Raw genomic sequence first — 21,105 nt, 5'->3', positions numbered from 1 at the left:
TGAAAATGTCCTTGAATACTCCTGCCAGTTGGTTGGCACAGGTTTTCAGAGCCTTACCAGGTAACATCAGCTTCCGAGACAGAGAACACATGGTCAACAGGTGCAGCAGGGATCTTCACAGCTGTAGTTATATTCTTCCTTTCAAAGCAGGCATAGAAGGTGTTGAGTTCATCTGGGTAGTGAAGCATCACTGCCATTCATGCTAATTGGGTTTCGCTTTGTTTGAAGTAGCGTCTTGCAAACACTGCCAGAGTTGTCATGCATCTGATGTTGCCTTCAATCTCGTTCGAAATTGTCTTTTCACCCTTGAAATAGCCCTCTGCGAGCCATACCTGGTTTTCTGGTATAGACCTGGCCACGATGCCGCAGATTTAGCCTTCAGCAGATGACATACTCCCTGGTTCATCCACATAGTTTGGTTTGGGATTGTCCAGCAAGTCTTTGTAGGCACACACTCATCCACACTGATTTTAATGAAGTCGGTGACAACTGCAGCATACTCATCCAGATGAATCCCTGAATATGGTCCAGACCACTGATTCAAAGCAGACCTGTAGCTGCTCCTGTGCTTCCCTTGTCCATACCTTGTTCCTCGCTATTGGTGAGGTGGTTTTCAGTCTCTGCCTATACTCAGGGAGTAGAAGTACAGTCAGGTGATCAGACAAAGTGAGGGCATGGAATAACATGGTAGGCCTTCTTGATAGTGGTGTAACAGTGGTCCAGTGTGTTGTTTCCTCTGGTATTGCAAGTAATTGTTTAGTGATTTTTTTTCAGATTAGCCTGGTTAAAATCCCCCAAAACGATAGTGAAGGCATTAGGGTGTGCTGTTTCGTACATGTTGATCCCATTGCTCAGATTATCTAAAGCCTGATTGACATTGGCCTGAGGTGGAATGTATACCACTACCAAATTGATCACAGTAATCTCCCGTAGTTAGGTAAACTGGACGGCACTTTATTGTGAGATATTCCAGGTCTGGTGAGCAGAATTGGGACAGCACTGTAACATTTGTGCACCAAGAGAATTTGATCATGAGGCAGACCTTTATTTTTGAGAGAGACTATAGATTTATCCTGACAATGTATAGTAAACCTATCGATCTGAATTGCTGCATTTGGTACAGAAGGGGTTAACCAGGATTCTGTGAAGCAGAGGACACACACTGTCCTAATGTCCTTCTGATTCACCTCCCTATCTCTGAATCAGATATTCGGACCTTCACTAAGAAACTATTGTGACATACCCCAAACTGTGTATGACCTCTCGGGGGTAAGGTTATATTCCTCATGATTAATGCATAGTCTTACCATAACAACAGTCCATCCCAATTAATTTTCCTTCATCAGTGAGTAGCTAGATCATATCAGAAGTAAAATTCTTTGAAGATAACTTTTTCTATTGAATCATTAATATACTTCTCAGTAGGTGAGCAGATGTTAAATTACTGAAGAATCATGATGAATTTTCCTTTTGTACTGTTTAAAATGAGATATTTTCAGCTTCTATGATCTAACATGGGGCAACTGGAGGCATTATGTTCTGAGCAATTACAGGTTTCCTATTCGTAAAGCTGCTTCTTAGTCATGCACAACAGGTTGAGAACCTGCACTGAGCAGAGCTTTCTCTGTTGACCAGCAAGCTAATCATGAATGTTTCCAACACAAATGCTGCTCAGGCAGCATCTTTTGGGGAAAATTAACAGTTGGTGTTCCAGGCCAGTCAGTCTTTCATCACTTTGAGTCCCAATGAAATGTTGACTGCTGCTTGACCCTCTGAGTTTCTCCTGTATTTTGTGTGTGTTGCTCTGGGTTTCCAGCATCTGCAGAATCTCTTGTGTCTCTGGACATCCATATCTGATTCACAGTGATCCCATTTCAAATTCAGGGCATGTTATAAGTGATAGGTCCTTGCGTAATGTAATGGCATCATGTGTGAGTGGTTTGTTACAACAGTCCTACCCTTGAAGAGTTAGAATTAGACTATAGGTATAGAATTGGGCCATTCGGTCCAGCACCTTTCTATTGGGTTTAAATCATGGCTGATTTACACAGTGGCCACTTTATTAGGTACAGCAGTACATCTCGTTAATGTAAATATCCAATCAGCCAATCATAAAGCAGGAACTCAATGCATAAAAGCATGCAGACATGGTCAAGAGGTGCAAAGTAAATTTATTTTCAAAGTATGTATACAACCTTGAGATTCATTTTCTTGTGGGCATTCACAGTAAATACAAGAAACACAATAGAATTAATGAATGACTCTACCCAACAGGCCAGACAAGCAACTAATGGGGGAAGGGGTAGAGAAACAAACTACAAATACAAAAAAGGAGAAAAACAACAAATGCAATAAGTATCAAGAACATGAGATGAGTCCTTGAAAGTTAGTCTAGTTCAGTGAGAACAGTTCAGTGATGGGGTGAATGAAGTTGAGTGAAGTTATCACCTCTGGTTCAAGAGCCTGATCCTTGAGGGGTAATAACTGTTCCTAAACCTGGTGGTGTGGAACCTGAGGCTCCTGTGCCACCTTCCTGATGGCAACTATGAAGGAAGATCATAGCTGGGTGGTGAGGATCCTTGATGGATGTTGCTTCTTTCCTGCATCTGTGCTCAGTGATGGGGAGGGCTTTACCTATGATGGACTGGGCTGTATCCACTACATTTTGTAAGCTTTTTCATACAAGGGCATTGATGTTTCCATACCAGACCACGATGCAACCAGTCAATATACTCTGCATCACACATCTATAGAAGTTTGTCAGTGTTTTAGATGACATACTGAAAGTAGAGGCATTTCCGTGCTTTCTTCGTAATGCACTTGCATGCTGAACCCAGGACAAATCCTCTGAAATGATAATGCTGAGGAATTTAAAATTGTTGACCCTCTCCACCTCTGATCCTCTGAGGTTTAGCTTATGGACCTTCAGTTTCCTCCTCCTGTAGTCAATAATCAGCTCCTTGGTTTGATGATAGGAGAGAGGTTGTGATTATGGCACTACTCAGCCCAATTTTCAATCTCCCTCCTATATGCTGATTTGTTGCAAACTTAGATGTGGCATTGGAGCTGTGCTTAGCCTCACAGTCATAAGTATAAAGTGAGCAGAGCAGGGGTCTGAGCAAACAGCCTTGTGGTGCACCTGTTGCTGATGGAGATTGTGGAGGAGAAGTTGCCAATCTGAATTGACTGGGGTCTGCAAGTGAGAAAGTAGAGTATCCATTTGCACAAGGAGGTACTGAAACCTAGGACTTGAATCTCATTGCTTAGTTTTGAGGGGATGATAGTATTGAATGCTGAGCTGTGGTCAATGAAGAACATCCTGATATATGAGGATTGAGTGAAGAGCCAATGAAATGGCATCTACTGTTGACCTGTTCAGTTGTTGTTCAGACCAAAACTCAATGGGGAAGAAATAAGACCTAAGTGGTGCCAGATGGGCTGATTTGAGTACACCAGAAACTGTTGACCTCCTGGGATTTTCTGACACAACAGCCTTGAGTTTACAGAGAATGGTGAAAAATACAACAACATCCCAATGCAGCAGCAGCTCTGTGGGCAAAAATGCCTTGTTAATGAGAGAGGTCAGAGGAGAACGGCCTGTCTGGTTTAAGCTCAAATAACCACACATTACAACAATGGTGTGCAGAAGTGCATCTCTGAATGCACAATGTGTAGAAGCTTGAAGTAGATGGGCTACAGAAGCAGAAGACCAAATCAAGTTACGTCCTGTATTTAATAAAGTGGTGACTGAGTGTATGATAGATCTTATCATCTTGAAGCAGATATTATGATAGTGGGATGTTATGCCCTAGAAGACCTCAACAGGTTCCATTCCTGTACGAATAAAATGGCCACTAAGTGCATTACCCTGTCAACCTCATTCTCCTGACTTGTCTCCATAACCTTTGCCCTTAACCTATCAATCTCCACTTTAAATATACCAAATGACTTGGCCTCTACAGCCATCTGGGGCAATGAATTCTACAGATTTACCATTCTTTGGCTAAAGAAGTTCCTTATCATCTGTTCAATGTGGATGTTCTGAGGCTGTGCTCTCTGGTCCTAGATCACCCACTATATGAAACATTCTCTCCATACCCTCTCTATCTAGGCGTTTCAGTATTCAATTATACTTCATTAGGAGTTTGAAGAGATTTGGTTTGTCAACAAATACTCAAAAACTTCTATAGATGTACCGTGGAGAGCATTCTGGCAGGACTGAAAGAAGCTGCAGAGGGTTCTAAATTTAGTCGGCTCCATCTTGGGTACTAGCTTACAAAATACCCAGGACATCTTTAGGGAGCGGTGTCTCAGAAAGGCAGTGTCCATTATTAAGGATGTCCAGCACCCAGGGCATGCTCTTTTCTCACTGTTACCATCAGGTAGGAGGTACAGAAGCCTGAAGGCACACACTCAGCGATTCAGGAACAGCTTCTTCCTCTCGGCCATCCGATTCCTAAATGAACCTGTGAGCACTATCTCACTTTTTAAATACAAGTTATTTCTGTTTTTGCATGATTTTTAGTCTTTTCAATTTATGTATACTGTAATTGATTTATTTATTATTTTATTTTATTTTCTCCTGCTATATTATGTATTGCATTGAATTGCTGCTGCTAAGTTAACAAATTTCATAACACGTTGGTGATAATAAACCTGATTCTGATATTCGATAGGTTTCAATGCAATTTCACCCCCCCCCCCCCCCCCCACCCCTAGTACAGGCCCAAAGCCATTAAATGCTCTTCATATATTAACCCTTTCATTCCCAGGATAATTCTCATGAACTTCCTCTGGATCCTTTCCAATGCTAGAACATCCTTTTTCAGATAAGGGACCCAGGACTGCTCATAATACTCCCAAGTGAAGTCTGAACAATGCCTTATACAGTCTCAGCATTACATCCTTGCTTTTATATTCTGCACTGTAGGTAGTTTTTTATTTGTTTAGTGCTCCTTTCTTATTGCACCTCCCTATATTGCCTGTCAAACACCCCCTCAGACTCCCGAATGATCCAATGTTCATCCAGTTCAGCTTTAATTCCTTATGATCTGAAAAAAGCTGCAGCTGGAAGCACTTCTTGTAAGTGTAATCATCAGAAATACTGGTAGTCTCCTTGCATCCTGCATCCAGCAAGAGGAGCATTCAAACGTCCTGCCTGACATCCCCACTGCTCTGATTGTCTAATAAGAAAGAAACAGAAAAAATGCTGAACAAAATTTTTTAAAAAACTATGTACAGCCTTTGCCTCTCCTCACTGAAACCTCCTGAGGTTTCAGCCTGAACTCCTCACACTAACACTGGCCCACTCACCCAATGGCTGCTGTGCTTAAGCTTGTGTGGCACTTGCCAAATGCCTAATTATGCCCAATCCAATGTCACGTCAGGAACTGTGGCATGCAGAATATAAAAGCAAGGATGTATTGCTAAGTGGAATGGTTGTGAAGAAAGATGTTGTTAAGCCTGCATACAAACTTGGAAATCAGAGGTTGAGAATGGTGGGACTAATGTTCTGAGCTGTGTACATTTCAAATCAAGGAATATTGTAGGAATGGCTGTTGAGGTTGGCATCGAAAAACACATGGAATTATGACATTGTAGACTAGATGGGCCAATGTGCCTGTTTCTGTGCTGTAGTGTTTTAAGACTCTGACTATATTTTAGACCCCTCAAAATGAATGCTAACATTGCATTTACTTGTCCAACTCAGCCTGCAAGTTTGATATTTGGGGGAAGCCTGCACTAACATTCCCAAGTTCCTTTAAACCTCCAATTTTTGAATTTTTTCCCCATTTTGGAAATGGTCTTTGCTTTTATTCCTCCTATCAAAGTGCATGACCGAACATTTCTCTACACTATATTCCACTTATTTGCCCATTCTCCTAATCTGTCCAAGTATTTCTGCAGACTCCCAGCTTCCTCAACACTACCTGCCCCTGCACGTACCTTTGTATTATTTGCAAACTTGGCCACAAAGCTTTCAATTCCATCATCCAAATCCTTGATGTAACATGAAAAGAAGTAGTCCCAACACTGACCTCTGTAGAAAAACACTCTTCACTGGCAGTCAACCAGAAAAGGCCCTCTCTATTCCTATTCTTTGTGTCCTTCCAGTCAACCAATCTTCTATCCATGTAGAATCTTTCCTGTAATACTATGTTTACCATCCTCCTGTGTGGCACCTTGTTCAAAGGTTTCAAAGGTACATTTAATGTCCTTTGAAATGTATAAATGTATACAATATACATCCTGAAATGCTTTCTCTTCGTAACCATCTGCAAAAAACATAGGAGTGCCCCCCCCAATTATGAGTGACAGTTAAATGTTAGAACCCCAAAGTCCCCTCCCTCTCGTGTGTAAGCGGCAGCAAGCAACGATCCCCCTTCACCGGCAAAAAAAGCATTGGCACCCGCCACCGAGCACTCAAGCGTGAGCAAAGACACAGACTTGCAGTACTCCAAAGGCTACTCGTTCACCCAGTATACGACATACCACAGGCTCTCTCTCTCCCTAATAAGGGAGAAGGTGGTGTCTGTGTTTCACAGCAAGTGGGGAGACATAACAAACGACTCACTGGTTTACAATGTTAGAAATCCATTGCATCGCTTTTTCTGAGCTCTGCACCCAAAGATCTCGGGTCTCTGGGTACACAGCCTTAGGTCTTTCATCTCCTACAACACACCGGTCTCCTGCCCGGACACCGACTTCTGATTTCACCCCCGGTCTCCAGAGCCACAAAATCTCAGACCTCCAAAGGCAAGCAAAGCTCTTAGGCCAAGTCCTTGGTGTGCTGAATAACGGCCAGTCAAACCCTGAGAGTGGGTCCCAGTCCTGCAAAGAACCATAGTCAGTGTGTAATTCCAGGTCATGCTCTTCAAAAGAACCCTGAAAGGGAAAAATAGAGATATTAAAGATGGAAATAGAACTGTTTCCAAAGATGCAAGCAAAGGAGTCGCCATTAGGCACCATTGAATCTCCTAAGCTGCTTCTCCTTACTGTTAAAGGCCTTCTGAAAATCCAAGTAAGTGAAGTCAACCTCTTTATTTTTTCCCCCGTCCCCTTGCCTGTCCTATATGTTATTTCCTCAGAATTCCAACAGATTTGTCAGGCAAAATTTCACTTTAAGGCCTGCTTTACCATGTGCCTCCAACTACCTTGAAATCTCATCCTTATTTATGGATTCCAACATCTTCTCAATCACTGAAGTCAGGCTAACTGGCCCATAATTCCCTTACTTCTGCTTCTCTACCTTCTTGAAGAGTGGAGTGACATTTGCACTCTTCCAGTCCTCTGAAACCATTCCTGATTGTATTGATTCTGGAAAGGTCATTACTACTGCCTCCACAGTTTCTTCAGCTACCTCTTTCAGAACCCAAGGGTGTATACTATCTGTTTCAGGTGACCTGTCTACCTTAAGACCTTTCAGCTTCCCAGGATTCCTTAGTAATAACAACTGCACTCACACCTGCCCTGACGCTTTTGATTTTCTGACATACTGTTAGTGTATTCTAAAATATTTGAGTTTGTATGCCATTTCTTTGTTCCCCTATTACTATATCTCTGGCATCATTTTCCAGTGGTATGATATAATTGATAACTTATGTTCTCATTCATTTCAATGAAGAGAATCTAAATGTGTGCACACTCAAGAATATTTGTAGCATAATTGTTGAAATGTGGAGACTTTGGTTCTGGAATAGAGGTGAACTTGGATGAACAGTTTCTCATTACCCCTTTAGCTTCTCCTTAGAATGTAATAATGATCTGTTGCATCACCTGTTTCTTTAATTTTTGGCAATGTGCTTAAGCTATTAGGTAGACTTAACACCTCAGTATGATACAAAAGGGGATAAAAATTTCAAGGTAGGGTTTAAGGAGCCAAGTTTTTCTTTTGTGGGAGGACTTCAAAATTCTGCCTTGCATGGCTTGTCCATTTTTGCCTATGGAGCAACAAGTTCTTTGGCATTTGAAAAACAAACTGTACGATTAAAAGGCATCAATTAGTGTCAATTTCTTTTTGTATCAGAATCTCTGATCATGTGCATTTTATTTGTCAGGTGATTTGCTGTTCAAGTTGGGCGAGCTCTCTTTAGGCATAGAAATAATTCAAAACATTTTCAGAAAATAATGTTAAAAGATTTGTAGATCATTCATTTTCCCAGAAGTGACAAAATATGATACTTACCAGTGTAAAATTCTCTATATTTATTGTTGCAGATCTACAGCCTGTAACATATTCAGAGCCAGCATTTTGGTGTTCAATAGCATATTATGAGTTAAATCAGAGAGTTGGTGAAACCTTTCATGCATCTCAACCTTCATTAACTGTGGATGGATTTACAGACCCTTCAAATTCGGAGAGATTTTGTCTGGGTTTGCTGTCTAATGTCAACAGAAATGCAACTGTTGAGATGACACGACGACACATTGGTAAGTGATTTTTTTTTTGCCTGCCTATGTAAAAGTTAAGAATGGTGTTCAAAGAAAAACTAGATTGCAAGAAAACACCTTAGCTGATCAAACTGGGAACTATCTAAAGTAAGATGAACAATGGGAACCTGCCAGAGAGAAAAAAACACAGTAACTGGATCATAAAGTAATCAAAAGAGAAAACTGATGAGGCTGATTGGCAGTGCTGGCAACCTTCACAAATCTTGACTGTTTAACTTTCCACTTCTCCCCAGCCTCCATCAGAATATGTACCATAATTCTTTGTCTGAATCATTGGAGGGGGAGTTGATTCACAAGCCAGTATTTAGAACATAGAAATCTACAGCACATTACAGGCCCTTCAGCCCACAATGTTGTGCCAACCATGTAATTCTACTTTAGAAGCTGCCTAGAGTTTCCCTACTGCATAGCCCTCTATTTTTCTAAGCTCCATGTACCTATCTAAGAATCTCTTAAAAGACCCCAGTCTGTGGGCAAGCATTAATTTGTCAACATTTGGAGCCTTCTCTTTCTTGGAGTAAGTCCCGAGGAAGAATCTTGGTGGGTTAGGTCCAAAGTAGCAAATCAGAAACAAACTTAAAAAAAACTTTTAACGAAGTCTTTTTAAATGGAAGTTTTAATAATTAAGATGCAGTTAACATTGGGACACAACTTAAACAAATGCATTCAAATTAATTCAGTTAAAATTAAAAAATGAAGTTAATTTGTCCTAGCAATTCTCTTTACAGCTTAAGGGCTAGGAAAACTGAGGATTCTTAAAACGTAGAGCATAGAACAACACAGCACAGGAACAAGCCCAATGGCCCACAGTGTTTAGCTGAACCATTGAAATTAGTAATTAAAATGGCCAACTAAACTAATCCTAAGCTACACAATGTCCATATCCTTCCATTTCCTTCACATCTGTGTTTAAAGGTCTCTTCGAAGTCCCTGATGTATGTTGCTACCAGTATAGTATATATGCTGCCAGAGTACAGGAAAGGTATGTTCTTGTTAGAAGGAAGGATGAGGCTTGAAAGATGAGAGAAACAAAGTTGGTCAAGAAGAAAAAGGCAAAGTATGTAAAGCTTCGGATTCAGGATCAAACAAAGTACGTGAATATAAAGAAGCCAGAAAAGAACTAGAGGAGGGAATTGGGAAAGCCAGGAGGGGCCATGAAAAGTACTTGGCAAGTAGGGTTAAGGTTAATCCCAAAGCATTCTATATGTACATCAAGAGTAAAAAGATAACTAAGGCTACGTCCACACTAGACCAGATAAATCCGTAACCGAAGCATTTTCTCTTCATTTTGACCCTCCGTCCACACTGAAACGGCATTTTCCTCCCCCCGAAACAGAGCTTTTCTAAAACACCCTCCAGCGTGTATGAATTTGAAAACACCAGATTGGGCAGAGCAGTGTGGACAGGGTAACCGGAGAAATCTAAAAACACTGTCATGACGTGCCAGAACAGATGGTGATGGCAGCGCGCCATTTCATTGTTTGCTTGAACGCAACCTAACAATTTCAGAACAGACGGCAACGAGACTGAAGCCAGAAGAGTCAGAAATGTACTCACCAAATACTTTGACCCATAACTTACTGAATAAATAAGTATACTCACTTTGCCCTGTTTTCTGTCCTTGTATGAAGGTGGTTTACCTATTTATGCAAGTACTTCTCTGACAATAGATGTCTAACAGCCTAATATAACATTGTATGGAAATACAAGATAACACTGATGCAGACATGTTTTATACATTTAACTAAGTACTTTATTAATGCAACAGAGTTGGTCAGTTTTTCAATGTTGTCAGCCGCGTCATACTATCCGTGAACTCCCTGTCGGTTGCCTCCGTACGCTGCAGTATTTGTTTTTTTTTAGTTTTAAGTCCTCCTGCAAGAAAGCCAACAGCTGTCCGTCATTTGGCAATTAAGTTTTTCTAGTCTGTAACTGGAAAAACGCGCACCAAGTCTTTCACGGTGAGATTTGACACCAAACATGTCGGTTGTTTTCGGTAGATGTGTCCTGCGCACGCCCATTAGGAGATTTGCCGAAATACCCGTCTTAATGTGGATGGAGGTATTTTCAAAACACTTGGTGTGGACGCCTATCGTTTCTACGTGAAACCAGTGTTTTCAAAATTATCCTGTCTAGTGTGGACGTAGCCTAAGAAGAGGGTGGGACCATTCAAAGATAAAGGGGGGTAGCATTTGCTTGGATGTAGAGAATGTGAATGAGGTACTTATCAAGTACTTTTGCATCAGTATTTACCAACGGAAAGGATTTGGAGGACCAGGAGATTAGTGCTGAGTGTATAAATATGTTAGGCTTTTAGAGGTCAAGGAAGAGGGAGTGTTGGGCCTCCTGAAGAGTATTAAGACCATGAGATATAGGAGCAGAATTAGGCCATTTGGCCCATTGAGACTGCTCTGCCATTTCATCATGACTGATCCAATTTTTCTCTCAGCCCCAATCTCCTGCCTTCTCCCTGTATCCTTTCATGCACTGACCAATCAAGAATCTATTAACCACTGTCTTAAAAATGCATACAGACTTGACCTCCATAGCTGCCTGTGGCAATGAGTTCCATAGATTCACCACTCTGGCTAAAGAAGTTACTTCTCATTTCCATTCTAAAAGTATGCCTCTCCATTTTGAGGCTGTGTCCTCTGGTCTTGGACTCTTCCGTCATAAGAAATACCCTCTCGACATCCACTCTTATCAAGGCCTTTCACCATTCAATGGGTTTTAATAAGGCCACCCCTCATTTGAATTCTAGTGAATACAGACCGAGAGCCATCATACAACAAGCTGTTCAAACATGGAATCATTTTTGTGAGTCTCCTTTGAACCCTCTCCAGTTTCAGCACATCCTTTCGAAGACTGCTTTCGATACAGTAAGGCTTCACAGTGCTTTATAAAGTCTCAACATTACATCCTTGCTTTTATATTTTAGTCCTCTTGGAAATGAATGCTAACATTGCATTTGCCTTCCTCACCACAGATTCGACCTGCAAATTAACCTTTAGGGAATCCTGCGCAAGCACTCCTTTTAGAAAGGAGTTACCCCTTTCATTTCTTCTACCAAAGTGCATGACCATACACTTACTGACACTGTATTCCAACTGCCACTTCTTTGCCCATTCTCCTAATTTGTTTTAAGTCCTTCTGTAGCCTCTTTACTTCTTCAAAACTCTGCCCCTCCACCTATCATCGTATCATTTGTAGACTTTGCAACAAAGCCATCAATTCCATCATTCAAATCATAAACATATTACGTAAAAAGAATCAGTCCCACCACAGACCCCTTAAAGTGGATAAGTCCCCAGGACCTGATGGGTTATTGAAGGAGGCAAGAGATGAGACTTCTGGGCCCTTGACCAGTATCTGTGTCCTCTCTAGCCACAGGTTAGGTACCGTTGAACTGTCGAGTAGCTAATGTTGTACTCTTATTTAAGCAGGGAATGAGGGGATAATTCTAGAAACTACATACCAGTGAATCTCATGTCAATTATAGGGAAATTGTTGGAGAAAATTCTTAGGAATAGGATAAATGAGCTTTTGGAAGCTCCTGTCCTAAGCATGGCTTTGTGCATGGCAAGTGATGCCTTACCAACTTGATTGAGTTTTTTGACAAGATGATGAGAGTAGGGCAGTGGATGTTGTCTTCATGGATTTTATTAAGCCATTTGATAAAGTCTCTCATGGGAAGCCAATCCAGTCGTGGGGGTGGAACTGGACTCTCTGACGGTGGTGTCTGAAAAGAGGATGCTGTCCAAGTTGCATGTCATCTTGGACAATGACTCCCATCCACTCCACAATGTACTGGTTAGGCACAGGAGTACATTCAGCCAGAGACTCATTACACCGAGATGTAACACTGAGCGTCATAGGAAGTCATTCCTACCTGTGGCCATCAAACTTTACAACTCCTCCCTCGGAGTGTCAGACACCCTGAGCCAATAGGCTGGTCCTGGACTTATTTCCACTTGGCATGATTAACTTATTATTTAATTATTTATGGTTTTATATTGCTATATTTCTACACAATTCTTGGTTGGTGCAGCTGTAACGAAACCCAATTTCCTTTGGGATCAATAAAGTATGTCTGTCTGTCAGAAGATTAAGATGCATGGGATCCATGGCGAATCAGTTGTTTGGATTCAGGACTGGCTTGCACATAGGTTGTAGCTGAAGGGGCTTGTTTGAGCTGGAAGTTAGTTGATCCTCAGGGATTTGTGGGGACTTATGCTGTTTTGTAATTTATAAATGACCTGGATGAAAATGTAGACAGGTAAGTTAGTAAATTTATGGGAAATACCAAGATTAGTGGAGTTGTGGTTAGTGTAGAAGACCGAGTAAGAATATAGCACAATGTAGATCCGTTGCAGATATGGGCTGAAAAATGGCCGATGGAGTTTTTAACTTGGAAAAATATAAAATGTTGCACCTTGGTAGGGCAAATGCAAGGACACAGTACACTGTTAAGAGCAAGGTCCTTGATAGTTTTGCTGAGCAGAGAGGTCTTGCAATCCAAGTTCATAGCTCCTTGAAAGTGGCTACACAGGTCGATAAGGTGGTTAAGAAAGCTTATGGAATGTTTGCTTTTATTAGTCAAGCCATTGAGTTCAAAAGTCAGGACGTTATGTTGCATCTTGCATCACTCACTGCTGGATAGTTAAAGGCCTGCCACTGTGCCTGGAGAATGTTACCCAGGTTTTTTTGCTTTTTGAATATGGACTTGTATTAGACTTTCTTCAGTCTTGCATTTTTAAAAAAATATATTCTGTGTTTTTTGCCTGATCTTTCTCAGTTTCTTTGGTGCAGGGGAGAGGAAACAGATTGCAGTCAATATGCCTGTTCCGTTTTTATTAGTGTTTTTGTGCGGGAAGAAGGAATTTGCGCTGATGATCGTGCTGCTATTCTCTTTCTTTTGTGGCTGTATCTAGAGAAGAAAAATTTCAAAGTTGTATACTGTACATTGATAACAAGTGAACTTTTGAACCTTTGAACTTTATAAAACTCTGGTTGGGCCATATCTGGAGTATTGCTTACAGTTCTGGTTGCCCCTTTATAGGAAGGATGTTGAGGCCTTGGAGAGGATGAAGAAGAGGTTTATCAGGATGCTGCCTGGTTTAGAGAGCATGTGTTATCACGAGAGACTGGATAAACTTGGGTTGTTTTCTCTGGAGTGTTGGAGGCTGAGGGGAGATCTGATAGAGCTTTACAAGATTGAGAGGCATAGCTAGAGTTGACAGAGTATCTGTTTCTCAGGGTTGAAATGTGGGCATGCATTGAAGGTGAAATGGTGCCATGCTATCAACATGTTTTCTAACTCTAGAGATGCCAAAAATCACTATGAGCATTCTTCCCCTCAGATGGTACCAACCAACCCTTCTGGCTCACGGACTATTAGAAATGTAAGCCAGCCAAGCAAGCTACTCACTGTCCTCCTTGTAGTTCCTCTCCACCAATGGATACAGTTTTTGGTGTCAAATTACTGGATTAATGTTCAGATACCTGATGTATTGATTGAGATCAAGTTTGGATTCTACTTTTACAAATAGAGAGTTTAAATTGTTTGTATCCATTAAATATGGCATAATGGTGGTCCATATCCAGTCTAGCTTATGAATATTTCCAGACCCACCAGTGGTTGACATTTAAATAAAATCTCCAAAGTGACCCTCAAGATTCTTAATTCAGCATTGACACCTATGTTTGAGGTGTAAAAACAAACTCCGTTCTCAAGACCCTTCTCTTTTTCCTAGCTTTCCTGAAGGTAATAGTAAGAATTACTTTTTGCACATTTGATTACAACATGAATTAATGTATGCTTAGAAATTTGTGTCTTCATGCTGATAGTGCTTTTTAAAAATCTAGTGTCATGCAATTAAGAATCAGTTCTTATTACTAAATTACAGCATCACTTCAGAATGGTTTGTTTCACTCATGAGTCACCACTGCACCAGTAACTCCATATTAGCAGCTTAGGGATTAGCATTATCCTGCATGTAAAGCTGCTTTGGATCATTGTATAAGTGTTGGATAATGTTGAACTGAGTGCATGCTTTTGAGCACTGAGGCTACAAGGTCTTTCTTACACAACACTTGTCTCGGCAATCAGAGTATCATAATTCCATCATTGACATTCCCTTTCAACTAAATGGATCTCCCTCTCCCTCATAATAACCACTTCTGTTATTAGCCATCCCTTCCACTTAAACCCAAAGTTGTGTTTGAGGTCGTGGTTGTAAAATAATTTGCACCTGCTCAGATTCTGTTTTGGAAGGTGTCAGAGCCCATCATTTTGTGAGCAGATATGGGAAACTAGAGAAGATGGAAGTTGTGAGCATGATTGGGGAAGTTAATTGTATATGTTGTGGCAATTATTGTGGTAGAAAAATGGGCACTTAGGTTTCGGAGAGGATCAGGGTAGGTTGCCAGTTTTACTATGGTGGTTAGTGAGGTCACTTGGAGAGTTTATTGAGAGTGGCACCTCTGTCAGTCAGGGTTGACCGTGGAAGTTGCGTCCTAGCTGTCTAGATACGTAAGCTTGGGCAGTATGATATGGAGAGCAAGCTCCCGCTCTCCACGTATCCGATGAACCCAAAGGACCTGCACCAGCAGCATCTCAGGAGTTGCCAGGCAGCATTCAACTCAAAGTAGGACTGTCTTAGGGACTCCAGCCCCAGATTTTTCCCTCGGGGTTTACTCCTGAAGCCTTCCCCATGAGCGGGTGTAGCTGCAAGGCTGCAGAGGTTTGATATCAGAGTTTTACTTCTAGGTGAGCTGACAACCCCCATCTTCCCAAAGTGACAGCTTTTAAGGCACCTGTAGTCTGCCTTTCCCCCTTCTCCTGTTAGTAGAAATAGTTCTGCTGGGCTTAGTAGCTAAGCCACATGTGAAGGCCAGGAGCTGGACTTGGTTGTCAGAGGCTATTTGAGGCATATGTCATTGGGAGCATTTAATAGGTAATGGGGGCTTGTCCCCATTACTACCCCCAGCTCTTCAGGAGAAGAGCAAGAATATAGCTAAGCAATTAATTTTATCAAGTAGCTTTCCACTGTGGTATTGTGCAGGAAAGGACGTGTTGTTCTGGCATTGCTGAATGACAGGTAACCCTGATCGACATGATCTGAACTCCTTTCCATGAGGAGCATTACACTAAGTATTATTTCATCATACATGGCCCTAATGTGGAAAACACAACATCAATGCTAGATGGTTCATTAGTAAATGCCTGGTCAATTAGTGTGTCACTAAACAGTCCTTTTCACACTGGGAGGAAAAAGTAATTTTTCAAAAGAGTTGCCTAAGAAAGTGTTCAAGGCAGGTACATTTGCAACATTTAGGAGGCGTTGGATAGGTACATGGAGGGAAATGTCTTTCTTATAATGGGGTGACCAAAACTGTGCACAATACTCCAAGTGTATTCCCAACAGCAGCTTGTATACGCAATGGCTGTTGCTCATCCACTTCAAGGTTTTACATGATTTAGAGATGTGCTTCTGCACACCACTGTTGTAATATGTGGTTATCTGAGTTACTGTCGCCTTTGTCAGCTTGAACTACTCGCTGGATTTTTTTTTGTTTTTGCACCATCCTCTGTAAACTTGAGATTGTTGTGTGTGAAACTCCCAGGAGGTCAGCAGTTTCTGAGATACTCAAACCACCCTGTCTGGCACCAACTATCATTCCACAGTCAAAGTCACATAGATCACATTTCTCTCCCTATTCTGATGTTGGATCAACTGAACCTCTCAACTGTGTCTGCGTGCTTTTATGCATTGACTTGCTGCGCATGATTGGCAGATTGCACATGATTTGCATTAATGAGCAGGTGTACCTAATAAAGTGACCACTGAGTGTCCTAAACTCAATACCCTAACTGAAAGGCTAGCTTTAAATGCCTTCATCACTTCCTCTATTTATGCGGCTTCTTTCAGAGAACTGCACTTGTACTCCCATGTCAGCCTATTCCACACTATTCAGAGCCCTACCATTCACTGTAAAAATCCTACACTGTACAAAATGTATCACTTCAGTTATCTGAAGTTGAAATCCATTTTTTTCCATTCTCCTCAGCTCAGCTCCCTAACTGATGATCTCTTTGTAACTCATTGTAACCTGCTTCACTATTAACGATACCCCCGATTTAGTGTCATAAGCAAACTTGGTCCGTGTGCCGTGTACGTTCACAAACAACACATGTATATACATAATAACAGAGGTCCCAGCCCTGACTCCTGAGGCACCCCATTAATCACAGGCCTCCAGTTGGAAAATCGACCTTCAAGCATCATCCTATCTTCAAGCCAATTCTAAATCTACCTCATGAGCTCCCCATAAATCCCTTGTCACCTAATCTTCCAGATCAGTCTGCCATGTTGGACATTGTCAAAAGACTTACTGAAGTCCATAAGGACAACATTCACTGTCCTACCTTCATCCATTTCTTTAGTTACCTCTTTGAAAAACTCCAAAAAATTCATCAGGACTGACTTCCCACAACCACAATGCTGACTATTCTTGATTAGGGCTTCACTTTTTAACAGATTGTAGGTCTTGTCCCTTATAATTCCTTTCAGTAACTTCCCTACAACTGAAGTTAGGTACATTGGTCTGTATTTCCGTTGCCTGTTCTTGCTACACTTCGACATTAGCTATCTGGAACTTTACCAGTGACAGCAAAGCAAATATCTGTACAAGGGCCTCTGGTTTCTTCCCTGGCCTGGGATGCACTTAATCAAGCCCTGAAGATTTTCCCACCTTTATGCACTTTAAGGTTGCAAGTACTTCCTCCTTCATAATTTGCATTTCATCCAAGACTTATTTCCCTCATTTCTTTGACATCCACCTAGGCGAAGTAGACATGAAAAGTTTTGGCTATCTCCTTTCATACATAGGGATGGCACCGTAGTGTAGCAATGCTATTACAGTCCCACTGCTATCTGTAAGGAGCAGATATGCTCTCCCCATGACACTGTGTTTCCTTTGGGTGCCTCGGTTTCCTCCCACATTCCAAAGCCGCACAACTTAATTGGGTTAATTGATCACATGTGTGTAATTGGCCAGTGCAAGCTCATTGAACCATAAGGACCTGTTACCATGCTGAATCTCTAATAAAATAAAGTAGGCAATCCAGATTATCTTTAATAGGACCTAATCTCTCCCTTGTTAGCATTTTACAGTTAATATAACTGAAGAACCTTTTGGGATGATCTTTAACCCTGCCTGCCAAATCCATCTTAGACTCATTTATTTTCCCCTCCTGCTTTCCCTCTTACACCTGCTCTTAAACATTTTTATATTCGTCATGGGGTTCATTTGACTAAAAGTTATTAATTTTTTTCTCTCTCTGCTAGATTATGTATTGCATTGAACTGCTGCTGCTAAGTTAACAAATTTCACGTCATTTGCAGGTGATAATAAACCTGATTCTAATTCTGAAATGTTAGGCCTGTGTTCAGACAAAATGCTGAAGGAACTCAGCAGGCCAGGCAGCATCTACGGAAAAAAAGAGTCAGTGTTTCAGCCCGAGACATCAACTCTGCTTTTTTCCATAGATGCTGCCTAGTCTGCTGAGTTCCTCCAGCATTTTGTGTATGTAGGCCTGTATCCTTTGAAGGTTAATTGCAAAGGAGGTAATTTTACTCAAGTGTGTAAGATCTTAAAGGGGCAAGTGCCTAATGAAGTGACCTTTTTACAAAATAAGTGGGCAGTCATTTAAAACTTGGAATTTATTCTTAGGTGGTAAAGTTAGGAAAGTTGTACCTTTTGGAGAGTTGTAGAGGCTCGATCACTAGAGGTACTGAAAGTGAATAATCTTTGAAAGATTGCAAAATTTAGGACTATGTGGATCTGACATGAGTTGAGGCCTGGAGCAGATCAGCTGTGATGAGGAGACCATAAGACACAGGAACAGAATTCGGCCATTTGGCGCGTCAAGTCTGCTCTGCCATCCGTCTGCAGCTCCATGAAGATCGTGTTAGGGAACTGGAGCAGCAGCTAGATTACCTTTGGTTTGTAAAGGAGAGTGAGGGAATAATTGATCAGAGTTACAGGGAAGTAGTCACCCCTAAGTTGCAGGAGGCAAGTAGCTGGGTGACTGTCAGGAGAAATGGAAATGTGAATAGGCGGTTAGCACAGAGCACCCTTGTGGCCATTCCCCTCAATAAGTATACTGTTTTGGGTAGTGTTATGAGAGATGACCTCCTGGGGAACGCAATGGAGACAGGGTTACTGGCAATGAGAATGGGTCTATGGTCTGAAGGAGAAGAGGGGAGCGGTAGTGATAGGGGACTCAGTAGTCGGGAACAGACGGGAGATTCTATGCACATGAATGTGACACCCGAATGGTATGTTGCCTTCCTGGTGCCAGGGTCAGGGACATCTGTGATAGCGTCCACAGCAATTTGGAGGGGGAGGGAGAGCAGCCAGGTGCCTTGGTACATATTATAGAAATCACAGAAAATCTACAGCACATTACAGGTCATTCAGCCCACAATGCTGTGCTGAACATGTAGGTACTTTAGAAATTGCCTATGGTTACCCATAGCTCTCTATTTTTCTAAGGCCTGCTGTGTTCCACCAGCATTTCGTGTGTGTTGTTTATAATACTCCAAGTGGGGTTTGACCAGGGTCCTATATAGCTGTAAACTCTAGGCTCTTAAACTCAATCCCACGGTTGATAAAGGCCAATGCACCGTATGCCTTCTTAACCACAGAGTCAACCTGCTAGCATCTTTGAGTGTCCTATGGACTCGGACCTCAAGGTCCCTCTGATCCTCCACACTGCCAAGAGTCTTACCATTAATAATATATTCTGCCATCATATTTGACCTTCCAAAATGAACCACCTCACACTTACCTGGGTGGAACTCCATCTGCCACTTCTAAGCCCAATTTTGCATCCTATCGATGTCCCGCGGTAACCTCTGACAGCCCTCCACACTATCACAACACCTCCAACCTTTGTGTTATCAGCAAATTTACAAACCTATCCCTCCACTTCCTCATCCAGGTCATTTATAAAACCACAAAGAGTAGGGGTCCCAGAATAGTTTGCTGAGGCACACCACTGGTCACCGACTTCCATGCAAAATATGACCCATCTACACAAAGTATACTGCAGATGCTGTGGTCAGATCAACACACGTTCGTTGGGATGAACTTTGAATTCTCCAACTTCCGGTAATTCCCTTCCTCTCCCTTCCCCTGTCCCACTTTCACTCTGTCTCCTCTCTCATGATTCTGCCTTCTTCTACTACCCATAGTGCTTTCCCCTTAGATTCCTTCTTCACATCTCCTGCCTATCCCTTCACTGCTTCCCCTCCCCCACCCTTTGATTTCTCTGATTGGTTTTCCACCCTCCCCCCACCTTCTTTATGGGGCCCCTGCCCCCTCCTCCTTCAGTCCTGATGAAGGGTCTAGGCCCGAAACGTTGACAGCTCACTTCAACGGATGCTGCCCGACCTGCTGAGTTCATCCAGCTTGTTTGTATGACCCATCTACAACCACTCTTTGCCTTCTGTGTGCAAGCCAGTTCTGGATCCACAAAGCAAGATTCCCTTGGACCCATACCTCCTTACTTTCTCAATAAGCCTTGTATGAGGTACCATATCAAATGCCTTGCTGAAATCCATATACACTACATCTAGTGCTCTACCTTCATCAATGTATAGAATATAGTATTAATGGTAAGGCTCTTGGCAGTGTGGATGATCAGAGGGATCTTGGGGTCGGAGTCCATAGGATGCTCAAAGCAGCTGCGCAGGTTGACTCTGTGTTTAAGAAGGCGTATGGTGTATTGGCCTTCATCAATCGTGGAACTGAATTTAGGAGCCAAGAGGTAATGTTGCAGCTGTATTAGGACCCTGGTCAGACCTCACTTGGAGTACTGTGCTCAGTTCTGGTCGCCTCACTTCAGGAACGATGTGGAAGCCATAGAAAGGGTGCAGAGGAGACTTACAAGGATGTTGCCTGGATTGGGGAGCATGCCTTATGAGAATAGGCTGAATGAACTTGACCTTTTCTCCTTGGAGCGATGAAGGATGAGAGGTGACCTGATATAGGTGTATAAGATGATGAGAGGCATTGATTGTGTGGATAGTCAGAGGCTTTTTCCCAGGGCTGAAATGGTTGCCTCAAGAAGACACAGGTTTAAGGTACTGGGGAATAGGTACAGAGGAGATGTCAGGGGTAAGAGAGTGGTGAGTGCGTGGAATGGGCTGCCGACAACAGTGATGGAGGCAATGCGATGGTGTCTTTTAAGAGACTTTTGGACAGGTGCATGGAGCTTAGAAAAATAGAGGTCTATAGGTAGGCCTAGTAATTTCTAAGGTAGGGACGTGTTTAGCACAACATTGTGGGCCAAAGGGCCTGTATTGTGCTATAGGTTTTCTGTTTCTATATGTTTCTAATGTGTTTAGTCACATCCTCAAAAAATTCATTCAGGCTCCTAATGCACGACCTGCCTTTGACAAAGCCATGGTGACTATTCCTAATCATATTATGCCTCCCCAAATGTTCATAAATCCTGCCTGTCAGGATTTTCTCCATCAACTTATCAACCACTGAAGTAAGACTCACTGGTCTATAATTTCCTGGGCTTTCTCTACTCCCTTTCTTGAACAAGGGAACAACATCTGCAACCCTCCAGTCCTCCAG

The 21,105-nt window shown here is 42.0% G+C and overlaps 1 protein-coding gene across 1 annotated transcript in view; it reads left to right on the top strand.

The window, feature by feature from the left end:
* Positions 1–21,105, top strand: part of smad2 (SMAD family member 2) — a 66,878-nt gene that overhangs the window by 34,611 nt on the left and 11,162 nt on the right. Inside the window, exon 6 of the mRNA XM_073065282.1 lies at positions 8,218–8,430. Coding sequence (XP_072921383.1) covers positions 8,218–8,430 — 213 coding nt within the window. The remainder of the gene's footprint in view (positions 1–8,217; positions 8,431–21,105) is intronic.

This window comes from Hemitrygon akajei, chromosome 13 (genome assembly GCF_048418815.1).
Source record: "Hemitrygon akajei chromosome 13, sHemAka1.3, whole genome shotgun sequence".
In the NCBI taxonomy this organism is placed as follows: domain Eukaryota; kingdom Metazoa; phylum Chordata; class Chondrichthyes; order Myliobatiformes; family Dasyatidae; genus Hemitrygon; species Hemitrygon akajei.
This window is presented reverse-complemented; position numbering and strand designations above follow the sequence as displayed.